The sequence below is a fragment of the Scyliorhinus torazame genome, chromosome 5 (assembly GCF_047496885.1).
Source record: "Scyliorhinus torazame isolate Kashiwa2021f chromosome 5, sScyTor2.1, whole genome shotgun sequence".
In the NCBI taxonomy this organism is placed as follows: Eukaryota; Metazoa; Chordata; class Chondrichthyes; order Carcharhiniformes; family Scyliorhinidae; genus Scyliorhinus; species Scyliorhinus torazame.
The window spans coordinates 212,056,194-212,069,560 of record NC_092711.1 but is presented as its reverse complement, the minus strand read 5'-3'; the positions used below and the strand labels follow the sequence as shown (position 1 = coordinate 212,069,560).

The 13,367-nt window shown below is 50.2% G+C and overlaps 1 protein-coding gene across 4 annotated transcripts in view; it reads left to right on the top strand.

Moving 5' to 3' along the window:
* Positions 1-13,367, top strand: part of LOC140420927 (sodium- and chloride-dependent neutral and basic amino acid transporter B(0+)-like) — a 149,126-nt gene that overhangs the window by 100,192 nt on the left and 35,567 nt on the right. For all 4 annotated transcript variants that reach the window (XM_072505086.1, XM_072505085.1, XM_072505088.1 and 1 more), the window contains 2 exons: positions 4,098-4,216; positions 11,674-11,773. In XM_072505086.1, coding sequence (XP_072361187.1) covers positions 4,098-4,216; positions 11,674-11,773 — 219 coding nt within the window. The remainder of the gene's footprint in view (positions 1-4,097; positions 4,217-11,673; positions 11,774-13,367) is intronic.

Here is a 13,367-nt window from a genome sequence, read left to right as displayed (position 1 = left end):
TGGGGGAAGGGAGGATATGGGGGAAGGGGATGGGGAAACAGGGGAAGGGGGATGTGGGGGAAGGGGGATTGGGGAAAGGGGGGATATGGGGGAAGGGGGAATTGGGGAAAGGGGATATGGGGAAGGGGGGATTTGGGGAAAGGGGGTTATGGGGAAAAGGGGATATGGAGAAGGGGGATATGGGGATGGGGAAAGGGGGGATATGGGGGAAGGGAGGATATGGGGGAAGGGGATGGGGAAACAGGGGAAGAGGGGAGCAGGGGGGCTATGGGGGATGGGGAAAGTGGCGATATTGGGGAAGGAAGGATATGGGGAAGGGGGATATGGGGAAAGGGGGAATATGGGCGAAGGGGATATGGGGGAAGGAGGGAAGGGGAAAGGGAGGATATGGGGAAAGGGGGATATGGGGGAAGGGATCATGGGGGAAGGGGGGTATGGGGGAAGGTAGGATATGGGGGAAGAGGGTATTTCGGGGAAGGGGCATATGGGGGAAGGGGTATGGGGAAAGTGGGGGATGTGGGGAAAGGGGGATATGGGGAAATGGGGGATATGGGGAAAGGGTGGATATGGGGGATGGGGAAAGGAGGGATATGGGGAAGGGGGCAGGGGAAAGGGGGGATATGGGGAAAGGGGGGATATTGTGGAAGGGGATACGGGGGATAGGGAAAGGGGGAAGGGGGTTATGGGGGAAGGGGGAATGGGGAAAGGGGGAATATGGGGGAAGGGGGATGGGGAATGGGGGGATATGGGGAAAGGAGGGATATGGGGAAGGGGGTTGTGGGGAAGGGGAAAGGTCGTATGGGGAAGGGGGATGGGGAAAGGGGGGATCTGGGGGAAGGGGGATATGGGGATGGGGAAAGGGGGGATATGGGGAAAGGGGGATATGGGGAAGGGAGATGGGGAAAGGGGGATGGGAGAAAGGGGGATATGGGGAAAGGGGGATATGGGGAATGGGGGATATGGGGAAAGGGGGGATATGGGGGAAGGGGGTTATGGGGAAGGGGATGGGGAAAGGGGAGATATGCTGAAAGGGGGGGTATGGGGGAAGGAGGATATGGGGGAAGGGGGGATGTGGGAAAGGGGGGATATGGGGAAAGGGGGGATATGTGGGAAGGGGGATATTGGGAAAGGGGGGATATGGGGAAGGGAGATATGGGGAAAGGGGGAAATGGTGGAAGAGAGGATTGGGGAAAGGGGATATGTGGGAAGGGGATATGGGAGAAAGGGGGATGGGGAAAGGGGGATATGGGGAACGGGACGTGGGGAAAGGGGGGCTATGGGAGTAGGAGGGATGGGGAAAGGGGGTTATGGGGAAGGGGGGATATGGGGAAGGGGGATTGGGGAAAGGGGGGATATGGGGATGGGGAAAGGGGGGATACGGGGATGGGAGATAACGGGGAAGGGGGGATGTGCTATGGGGGAAAGGGTGGCAGGCAATGGGGCATCTCACTTGGTGGTGCGACCTCTCCATCCGCAACCTGCCGGTCCTCGGGTCCGCCTGCAAAGTCCAGGGCCCTCTCTTCCTGAATGGTGAGTGGTCGCAATTCGGTTGGACTCACTCCTGTCCTCTCACGCTCCCGGTTGTTGTTGGCGCGCTTCTCCTGGGGGGGGGGGGGGGCAGGCCGGTGGCAGGGAGAAAGGGCAACAGTGTTAGGCAAACATATACATGCGGACCAGCGGTTGTGTGTAAGTTGGCAGAGGTTCACAACCCATCCTGCCACTGCAGCCTGCATGGGTGGGTGCAGCCTTGTCGGTTTCGCCAAGGACTGTGCCGTCCATCGGGTTGGGGGTGTAATCACCCTGGCTGCCCTGACAAGGCCATTGACCTTCTTGTGGCACTGGGGTGCCGACGCCGGAGTGTTTCGCACCGTATCTGGCGCCGGCGTCAGGCCATCGCGCCGATTCCCGGAGAATCCCGCCCAAGGGCATTGAAAATAGACCAAATGTATGACTCTCTGAGGGGAACGATTATTTTGGAGGAATTTAAAGATTCCCACAGTAGTGAGAACTCATGTGGGAGAGCAAAGATTTTGAATTTATTCTCAAAACAATGTCTGGTTTTCAACATCAATTTCAATCTGTGAAGTATAGAAACTGGGGCAATGAGAAATTGACAGGTAGTCAAGGCAAGGGAGGTCTGGTTGGTGATGTTAATGAGAGATTGCCTCAGGTTATAAGGAAACCTATGAAAGTGGTTGAGAGATACAAAAACCTTAAATGTTTTCATTGACATAAAATTGGGCACATGAAGTCGCAGTGTTGGTGGCTTAAGAATAGTACTGGGAAGACAGACTCATGAAAACAAGATTACCTGATGGGTGTATTAAAGTGGAAAAAATACATTGTTCCAGTGAAAGAGGTGCAACAAAGTGTATAGCCTGTTCAGAGGTTGGTGGATAAGCAGGGACCAGAACATTTTACACATTTTATTTGTGAGGGTAAGGTTTACTCGTGTGTACACGGTGGAGTAGGTAAAGAGATTAACATCTTCAGGGATACAAGAGCAGGTCAGTCTTTAATGGTGAGAGATAAGGGACGGGATCCCAGATCCCGCCGCACTCGTTTTCCGGTGCGAAGCGCCCCTGCCAGCAGCGGGATTCTTCGTTCCGGCAGCCGGCCAATTGGGTTTCCCATTGTGGGCACCCCCACGCTTTTGGGCATGAGTGCATTCCCAGCGAAATGGAGGATCCTATTGACGGAGAATCCAGCCCAAGGAGTTATGTAGTTTGGAAAGAGTATCACCAGAAAAGGTGGTAATATGTGGCATTAGTGGTGAGATGAGTAGTGTGTCACGATGTAAGGTAATGTTAGACAATCCGGTGAAATGTGATGAAGTGGTAGGAGTAATCAAAAGATTACCTTGTTCAGGGGTACAATTTATCCTGGGTAATTACACAGCTGGATCACAGGTGGGAGTGATGCCTACTGTGGTTGAAAAGCCAGTGGAAAGTCAAACAACTGAGATGTTTCAAGAAGCATATCCTAGGGGATTTCCTCATTATGTGGTGACAAGATTACAATACCACAGGTTGAGACAGGAGGAAGAGAACTTGAGGAGTACCGATAGGGAGGTTGAGGTTCAGTTGCCAGAACCCATATTTGATTAGATGGTTGGTAAAGAACAAAAGCAGGTGGTGGATGAAACAGGTAGCTTTAGCTCAAGAAAGTTAGTAGAATTACAGCAGAATTATTCAGAGATAAAGCAGTTATATCAGAAAGCATATACGGAAATTATTTAAAGCCGTGTCACTTGTCTCAATGAGTACCTCTGTACTACAGAGGTGTTACTCATGGTATGCTATCCTGCACTCCTCATTGAATCAGTGTTTGTCTTCTAGTTTGATGGTAATGGTAGACTGAGCGATGCGATCGGCATGAGTTTACAGATTGTGGTTGAATACACATCTGTTGCAGCTGAAGGCCTGCCATGCCTTGGTCAAATGTTTGATTTCAAGGGCAGTCATTCTCACCTCCCCTCTGGAATTCAGCTCTCCTGTCCATGTTTGGTGAAAAGGCATTTATCCAGTCAAGAGCTGAGTGGCATGGTGGAACACAAACTGAGCATCAGGGAGCAGGTTCTTTTAAATTCAATTAGGTGATGGTTATGTCACATTATGCCTCATGAATGCTCAGTCTTGAGCTGCTGGATCAGATCTGGGCCTAACTCCTTTGGCACGATGATAGTGCCACACAACTCAAAGGCATTCTCCTTGTGAAACGGGTTTTGTCTCCACATGGATTGTGCCATTGCCTCTCCTGCCAATACTGCCACGGACAGATGCAATTGCAACAGGCTCATGGGCAAGGACAAATAAGTTTCTCCCTCTGGTTCTCTCACCATCTTCTGCAAGCTTATTCTGGCAGATAGGTCATTCAGAACCCGGACAGCTCAATCATTAGTGGTGCTGCCAAATCACTCTTGGTGATGGACATTGAAGTTCTGTGGCCTTGCTCACTTTAGCACTTCTTCCATGTGTTCAACATGGAGAGGCACTGAACCTTCAGCTGAGGGAGAGTTTTTGATGGTAATTTGGGATTGTAGAACTGTGTAAATTATAAATAATGTGCTGACCTCAATTAACTTTCTTTTTCATCAGAAACAATTATAACCACCCTGTTGGACCAGTTCCCAAAGTTTCTACGTTCCAAACGCCTTTACCTGATAACTGGTGTTTCCTTTTTATTTTATTTGCTTGGCCTTTTATTAGTAACACAGGTACGTTATCCTTTATTAGTTTCTAATATTTCAGCCTAAGTCATTAATTATAAAAATGAAGTCAGAAATATCATAACGTGAAGTAATAAAAACTTGAGTGTTAGTCATTTTTTTTCCATTTATTTAACATTATTAAAAATTCATTCATGGGATGTGGCCATGGGTGACTACGCCAGTATTTATCGGTACTCCCACAGTGCTGTTGGCTTCCAGCATTTTGACGCAGCGACAGTGAAGGAACGTCAATATATTTCCAAGTCAGGATGGTGAGTGACTTGTAGGGAAACTTGTAGATGGTGGGTTTTTTCAGGTATCTGTTGCTTCTGTCCTTCCAGGTGGTAGTGGTTGTGAGTTTGGAAGATGCTGCCTAAGGACCTTGGTGAGTTCCTGCAGTGCACCTTGTCGATGGTACAAGGTTCATCGGTGGAGGGAGTGAATGTTTGTCGATGGGATGTCAATTGGATTGCTTTTTTCTGGATGCTTTTGAGATTCCTGAGGGATGTTTGAGCTACATTCAATCTGGCAAGTGGAGAGTATTTTATCACACTCCTGACATGTGCCTTTTAGATGGTGGACAGGCTTTGGGGAGTTAGCAGGGGAATTACTCATTGCAGGATTCTTAGCCTCTGACCTGCTCTTGTAGCCACATATTAATATGGCTGGTCCATTTCAGTTTCTGATGTTGATAGTGGGGAATTCAGTAATCGTAATGCCATTGAATGTCAGTACCATGGTTTAGATTCTCTCTTCTTGTAGATCGTATTGTCTGGCACTTGTTTGGCCACTTGTCAGCCCACACCTGGATATTGTCTAGGTCTTGCATCATTTGGGCATGGACTGATTATGTATCTGAGGAATCGCCCACAGTGCGGAACATTGTGCAATCATCAGTAAACATTCCGACATCTGTCCTTATGATGGTATTATGGGAGAGGCGTTTTCAGAACCCCAAAATGTATCATGGAGTTCAACCAACCTCCCCCTTTAATGTATTTGTTGCTTTTCCGAGCACACGGCTTGTTCCCTAGGTGTGGGATTACAATTATGGACACGTGGGTTTTTAAACACAAAACACTGTTTATTCCATGAACTCAACTTAACATCTTAAATAAACATTGGATCTCTTAACACCCCTTACTTCAAAGATAACTCTGAAAATATTGCAACAGTAACTAATTCCTCAAAATGTTCCTTCACACTTCCAAGAAACATAACACCTTTAAACAGAATCACATCAGGTTAAAGGCTTTACTATTATGAGTTTAAATCACCCAAATGATCCAGAGATAGTCTTTCATGGCAGAGATCCAGCTCACTGCAAACACAGACACTCCCAAGCTCTTTTCAAACTGCAAAACTAAACTGCAAAATGGCTGACCTGACCTCAGCTCCACCCACTCTCTGCCATCACTGTTTTATTAAAGGTACATTGCTTAAACATCCATGTCTTAAAGGTACTCTCACATGACAATGGAATGAAGGTCAATGATGAACAGTTGAAAATGGTTGTGGCTAGAACACTCCCCTGAGTAACTCTTGCAGTAATGTCCTGGAACTGATGATTGACCTCCATCCACCAGAAGCATCTTCCTTTGAGCCAGGTAGGTAAAGTCGCCATAGTCCCAGATGACCATCGACTGCTTTCCCTTTGAGGGGGACAGCTTAGTGGTGGTGATTTAACCTGAGGATCACCACACCTCAGGCAGGGGCAAGGTTGAGATGGCGGGACCTTCATGAATAACCTCAGCCGGTACGGGTACTGTACCTGGGCTTTTAGCCTTGTTCTGCATCACAAACCTGCTGTCCAGCCAACTGAACAAACCGACCGTCATGACTCAAACCAGTGGAGAATTTTCCCCCAATTCCCATTGGCTCCAGTTTTGCCAGAGCTCCTTTATGCACCATTAGGTCGAATGCTGATTTGATGCTAAGGTGAGTCCCTCTCAGCTCACCTCTAGTTCAGCTCTTTTTGTCCATGTTTGAACCAAGGCTGTAATGAGGTCAGGAGCTGAGTGATTCTGAGTGAGCAGTTTATTGCTAAGCAAGTACCTTTTGATAGCACTGTTGGTGACCCCTTTCATCACTTTGCTGATAATCGGGTATGGACTGAAGGGATGGTAATTGGCCACGTTGGATCACTCCTGCTTTTTATGCTCAGGATATACCGGGGCAATTTTCTACATTGTCAGTATTGTAGCTGTACAGGAACATCTTGGCCAGGTGGGTGATAAGTGATTGTTTGGAATTGACTGATCTTTTCCCATCCGGTTAAAGAGATGAAACTCTGGGAACAATTCTCTGTTTGGGAAAAAGTGTTGACACTGGGACTGAATTGTGTGGAGTTCATGGGCGTCATTCTCCGACCCCCCGCCGGGTTGGAGAATGGCCGTTGGCCGCCGTGAATCCCGCCCCCGCCCCCGCCGAAGTCTCTGGTACCGGAGATTGGGCGGGGGCGGGAATCGGGCCGCGATGGTTGGCGGGACCCCCCCGCTCAATTCTCCGGCCCGGATGGGCCGAAGTCCCGCCCAGAAATTGCCTGTCCCGCCGGCGTAAATCAAAGCTGGTATTTACCGGCGGGACCAGGCGGCGTGGGCGGGCTGCGGGGTCCTGGGGGGGGGCGCGGGGCGATCTGACCCCGGGGGGTGCCCCCACGGTGGCCTGGCCCGCGATCGGGGGCAACCGATCCGCGGGCGGGCCTGTGCCGTGGGGGCACTCTTTCCCTTCCGCCTTCGCCACGGTCTCCACCATGGCGGAGGCGGAAGAGACTCTCCCCACTGCGCATGCGCGGGAAACTGTCGGCGGCCGCTGACGATCCCGCGCATGCGCCGCATTTCCTCGCCAGCTGGCGGGGCAACAAACGCCATTTCCGCCAGCTGGCGGGGCGGAAAACCCTCCGGCGTCGGCTTAGCCCCTCAATGTTGGGGCTCGGCCCCCAAAGATGCGGAGCATTCCGCACCTTTGGGCCGGCGCGATGCCCGTCTGATTGGCGCCGTCTTTGGCTGTCAGGCATGCTGGGGGTTCCCAGCATGTTCCCATTGGGGGTGCTATTCGGGGTGCCTTAGCTGGTTTAGCTCAGTGGGTTCAACAGCTGGTTTGTGATGCAGAACAAGCCCAGCAGCGCGGGTTCAATTCCCGTACTGGCTGAGAATTCTGAATTCTCCCTCTGTGTACCCGAACAGGTGCCGGAATGTGGCGACTAGGGGCTTTTCACAGTAACTTCACTTGCAGTGTTAATGTAAGCCTACTTGTGACAATCAAGATTATTTTTATTTCCAGAGCCATACTCATGGGCCTGCACTCTGCTGGCCCGACCAAGATAGCTCAAGGAAGACTATTGGGAGTCTGAGGTGGACAGCTCCATGCCAGTGAGGACTAGAGGACTCTTCCCCAGCATGGGCCGCAGACTCAGGCCTTCCTTCCTGAACACTGCCTGATGGCAGAGGCAGTCAGCGCTGTCAGTCTTACCAGGAGGAGACAGCTGGAGATCCAGAGGAGTGGGGGTCACTGGTCAGTCCTCGAGCCTGGGAGGGGTAGGGAACCAGGGAGGGTTCGTTCGGCCACATTGCATGTGTTCTCTGGTTTGGCAGATTTCTGCTGATCCCCTGCTTCCTCTGAAATGGAGGGTGGGGGGGGGGGGGGTGATGCTTCTGAGTGTCAACATGTGGTGGGCTCCTAATTGCCTAATTGAGCTAGGCCCTTGATGATACAGCTGGGGTATGAGGGCGTCCAGAGGGGTGGCCAGGGTGGGCTCCCAGAGGACCAGAGGCCTTCTGAGCATTTAAAGGACACAGGCAGCACTCAGCAGCATGAGCAGCCAGGAGCCTGCAGGCAGCACCAAGGGGGTGCATTTCAAAGACAGACTGCAGCAATGGTGGTCTGAGCCAGGCTTTCCCGGTCGTGAATGGGACACCCCAAGTCCATGGGTTTGGTACAAAGTAACTACCTGCTAGTGCCCCCAACATGGGCAACCATCCCCCAGCATGCCTGACAGTTTTCAACGGGTTATCAGTGTGTTTTTCAGCCTCCCACTCCCTCTCCACAGCGAAGGCGCCCAGTCCACGTTTGTAAATACTTGTAGTAATTCACGCCGCGAGACCTCCGTCTGCGAGGAGCGGAGCATCACGGAAGAGGGGAGCATACTGTGTCCAAGCAGCTAATTACATTTAAATGCATGCAAATAATGCGTTTGAAAGCCAACGTAGGGCGCTAACCTCATTATTGCCACCAGCGAGGGATCAGAGCATGGTGCCCTAGTCAGTGGCATGCGCAGACCGCAGGCTGAATTCTCGCATTTGGCGATGGGGCGGAGAATCAGTTTTGACGCCAATATCGTGGGCGGCGCCGGTTTTCGGCTTCTCCACCCCCTGAAAAGCGGCGAACTCTAGGAGTACGCCGCGCCACGTATCCACGTCCTCAGGCCATTGCCTGAGCCCCACCCTGCGATGCTCAGTCCCCGACCGGCCGAGTTTCCGATGGCGTGGGACTCGTGTGGTCTCACCCTTTGTGAACTTAGCGTGGCGGCTGTGGACTCTGTCCGGCGCCGCCACAGTCGGGGGAGAGCCGATCCGCGGGCAGGCGGGGCTTCGTTTGGGGCTGAGGGCACTGTGGGTGGGCGGCCCAGGGCGCGCGAGCGACCGAAAGGGAGTCTGCCATGAAGCACATCGTAGCCGCTGCAGGCCGCCGCCGTGCGCACGGATCCGGAAATGCTCAGGGCCGTATCGGCAGCTAGAGCTGGGAGCTCTACGCTGCCTCCCTGCTAGCCCCCAGCAAAACGGCGAATCGGTGGCTGCTTATTGCCAGTTTTCCTGCCGCAAAACACGACTGCTTTCACGCCGGCGTGGGGACTTAATCTCCTGAGAAAGAATCCAGCCCCTTGATTTTGGCCGGATGCCTGATTCTCCGCCCAATCGTGTTTCGCGTTTGCGGCGTCACGAAGTGGAAAATGTCACCCTCCACTTTATTACTCAATTAAAACCCTGTGAATCAATTTTACTTTGTTTTCATTCAACATTATTTGATATGTCTCACAGCATAGAGATTTGCACTTTGGAAAACTTCAGTCTCACTTTCAGCCTGTCCCAGTTTATATCACTCTCATCTTTCAGTCAAAGATTTGAGCCTTGTAAATCCCAATCAAGGATTCAAGCACAAGGAAATCAATTATGCTGACATGTCACAACGGTGGCCAGCGGAGCCCAGCATGGTCAGATGTGCCATCTTTTGGATGACCCATTAAACAGTAGCCCATTCACCCATTCAAACTAAGAAATCCAGGATTCTATGGTGCTTTAAGTGCAGAGAGTCAAATAAAGGGGCAGGATATCAGAAGTACCACAACACAGATAATTCAGAGGTGCTTCAAGTGGGATATTTGTACATGGAAGTAAGGCAAGACATATTTTATCTATTATTGCACATTCAGGTGACTGTGTTAAATTCCATTTCTGGCTATTTACAATGCATGTCTTTTGTATCTTTCTTGCTCTTTAACTGTCTTCACCTGTCACCTATCACAAAGGAAAATGGCTGTGGTAGTTGGAGGACAATAATCTCAGCTCCAGGAAATCACTTCCTCGGTCAAATCATCTTCAGCTGCTTCATCACTGACCTTCCCATCATCATAAAGTCAGTCGTGGAGATATTCGCTGACGATGCACATGTTCAGCACCATGCTCTGCTCCTCAGATACTGAAGCACTCCATGTCCAAATGCAACAAATGTGGACAACATCCAGGCTCGGGCTGACAAGTGGCAAGTACAACTTGGGCCATACAAGCGCCAGGCAATGACGATTGTCCTGTGAGAGTACCTTTAAGAAATGGGTGTATATAAATGGGTGTGTATATAAATATCTGTAGTGAGAGTACCTTTAAGAAATGGGTGTTTATAAATGGGTGTGTATATAAATATCTGTAGTGAGAGTACCTTTAAGAAATGGGTGTTTATAAATGGGTGTGTATATAAATATCTGTAGTGAGAGTATCTTTAAGAAATGGGTGTTTACTCCTGCAGTGATGTCAGAGAGTGGGTGGAGCTGGGCTATCTGTCAGCTTTTTACTTCCGTTTTGGAGTGGGCTGCAGGGTGTGTTTTAGTTTCATTTTCAGTGTTGGAGCTGAAGCCAGACAGAGCAAGTGTACTGTTGATCTCACTGCCATCAAAAGACTATCTATTGATCATTTGGTGAATTCAGAATTTTTCAGTACTGACTGTAACCTGATGTGCTTCTGGTAAAAGGTGTTTTTAAGTCATATGGATGTTAAAAGGAAAGCTTAAAGGATTACTTAGTGTTGTATTCTTTGGGGGTTGTATTTGAATTAATGGTTGCTAAGATGTTCACTGTATGTTTCAAAAAGGTTAACTTGAGTTCATAGAATAAACATTGTTTTGTTTAAAAAAATACTTTTCCATTTCTGCTGTACCACACCTGTAGAGTGGGCCGTGTGCTGCCCAGACCACAATCTATTAAACGTTGTGGGTCAGGTGAACTCCATGGTACACTTTGGGGTTCTCTAAACCCTGGCCCATAATACTATCTCCAATAAGAGAGATTCTAACCATTGCCCTTTGGCATTACTACCACTGAGTCCCCCACTATCAACATTTTGGGGGTTATCCTTGACCAGAAACTGAACTGGACTAGCCATATAAAGACTACAAGAACACGTCAGAGGCTAGGAATCCTGCAGCGAGAAACCCACCTCCTGATTCCCCACAGCCTGTCCACTATCTTCAAGGCACAAGTCAGGAGTGTGAATACTCACCACTTGCCTGGATGAGTGCAGCTCTAACAACATTCAACACCATCCAGGCCAAAGCCAGCCTGCTTGATTGGTATCCCTTCCACAAACATTCAAACTCCCCCACCACCGACAAACAGTGGCAGCTGTGTGTACCATCTTCAAATGCACTGCAAGAACTCACCAAGACTCCCTTTGTGGCACCTTCCGAACCCATGACTGCTTCCCATCAAGAAGGACAAGGACAGGAAACACATGGGAAACACGCCCACTTGGAAGTTCTCCCCCAAGTCACTCACTACCCTGACTTGGAAATATATCGCCCTTCCTTCACTGTTGTGGATCAAAATCTTGGAATTTGCTGACAGCATTGTGGGTGCACCTACACCACAGGACTGCAGCGGTTCATGAAGGCAGCTCACCACCACCTTCTCAAGGGCAATTAGACACGGGCAATGAATGCTGGCCTATCCAGTGTCGTCCATAACCTATAAATGAATCAAACTCTTGATGATTCAAGGTAAAAAGAGCATTTCCCTATTATTTTCATGCTACAAAGCACTGTGCTTGCATTCCATAGGTAAATGGACATTTTGTTAACTCGCGTTTTTTGATTAATTGGCGACACACATTCCCCATGCAAGCTGGATAACAATGATTTTACTGTATTATGTTTTTTCATTTGCAGCACATTTTCTGATTTTTTCATTTCTTGTTAGGCTGGAATTTACTGGATAAATTTAATTGACCATTTCTGTATCGGATGGGGTCTCATTGTATCGGCGCTGCTGGAACTCATTGGGCTCAGCTGGATATATGGTAAATGCAACAAGAAACGTATTCAGATAAAATGATTTTACCAAGTAGGTTTTCATGGGGAACATTTCAATTTACTGGTGGTGTAAAACTAATTCATTAGCATTAAATTTCAATAGAAATGAAAGTAAGATAATTTCTATACCCAGGAAACAAATGAAATAGCAAACATTCTGTCTGTACAGAAGAAGGAAGAGGAATGTATTGCGTCATAAGGTATGAATAAGTCTTCATTGGAAATCCAAGTATAATCCTTAGTGGAGGCCGGTTTAGCTCAGTTAACTGGACAGCTAGTTCGTGATGCAGAGCGAAGCCAACAGCCTTGGGTTAATTTCCTGTGCCCGCCGAGGTTATTCGTGACGCCCCCCCCCGTCTTCTCAACCTTGCCCCTCGCCTGAGGTATGGTGATCCTCGGGTTAAACCACCACCAATCAGCTCTCGCCCTCAAAGGGGAGAGCAGCCTATGGTCATTTGGGATTATGGCGACTTTCACCGCCGGTAAGGTAGGTGGTTTAATCTACGCCGGCGGGACAGGCATTTTAGCGGCGGGACTTCGGTCCATCCGGGCCGGAGAATCGCGGGGGAGGGGCCCGCCAACCGGCGCGGCGCGATTCCCGCCCCTGCCGAATATCCGGTGGTGGAGAATTCGGCAACCGGCGGGGGCGGGATTCACGCCAGCCCCCGGCGATTCTCCGACCCGGTGGGGGGTCGGAGAATCTCGCAGAAGGTAAGGATTGAAGTGAGTTTAAGTTAATGTTCCTGTGCCGAGAAGGGTAAAACCTCGGTAAATTTAGGCTGGACAATGGTGTTTGTATGTGTGTGGGCTGGTTTCAATTCCATCTGTGATTCTGTTGTGCTTCGCGAGGCGTACAGCGAGAAGTACAAATAAACCAGCAATGGTTGCTTAGCAACTGGGGCCTTGTAAGGTAGAGAAGCTTTGAAGTTTTAATTTAACTAATTTGATTGCAGTTGGTGATATGTAGTGAGAGAGAAGGAATTGGTCTTAGTGGACTAAAGAGGAAACATCTCTCTCAGCCTTGCTATAAAAAAGCCATATTATGAACTAATGGTGAAGAAAACAGGGGCAGGATTCTCTGTGAATCGGCGCGATGGCCCGAACCCGTCGGCAAAAACAGCGCGAATTACTCTGGCGTCGGACCCCCCGGAATGTTGCGAACTGTCCGGCCGGGAATGGGCTAGCAGCAGCATGACGCCATTCGCGATGGTGTCACCCGTCGCAGCACAAAGGACGGCCCGCCCTGCGTTGCGGGGTCCCCCCCGCCCCCCCGGAGACCCGTCAAAATGGCCGCCCGCCGCGCAGCGCTGAGGTTCCAGGAGCGGGACATCGAGGCGCTCCTTGATGCAGTGGAGCAGAGGAGGGAGGCCCTGTACCCCGGACACGGCCGCAGGGTCGCAGCACGCCTCAGCTGGCGCCTGTGGAGGGAGGTGGCAGAGGCCGTCAGCGCCGTGGCAGCAAGGACTGGCGTCCAGTGCTACAAGAAGGTCAATGACCTTGTCAGGGCAGCCAGGGTGAGAACCCGCGCACCCCCCCCCCCCCCACCTCCGATGGACGGCACAGTCCTTGGCGAAACCGACA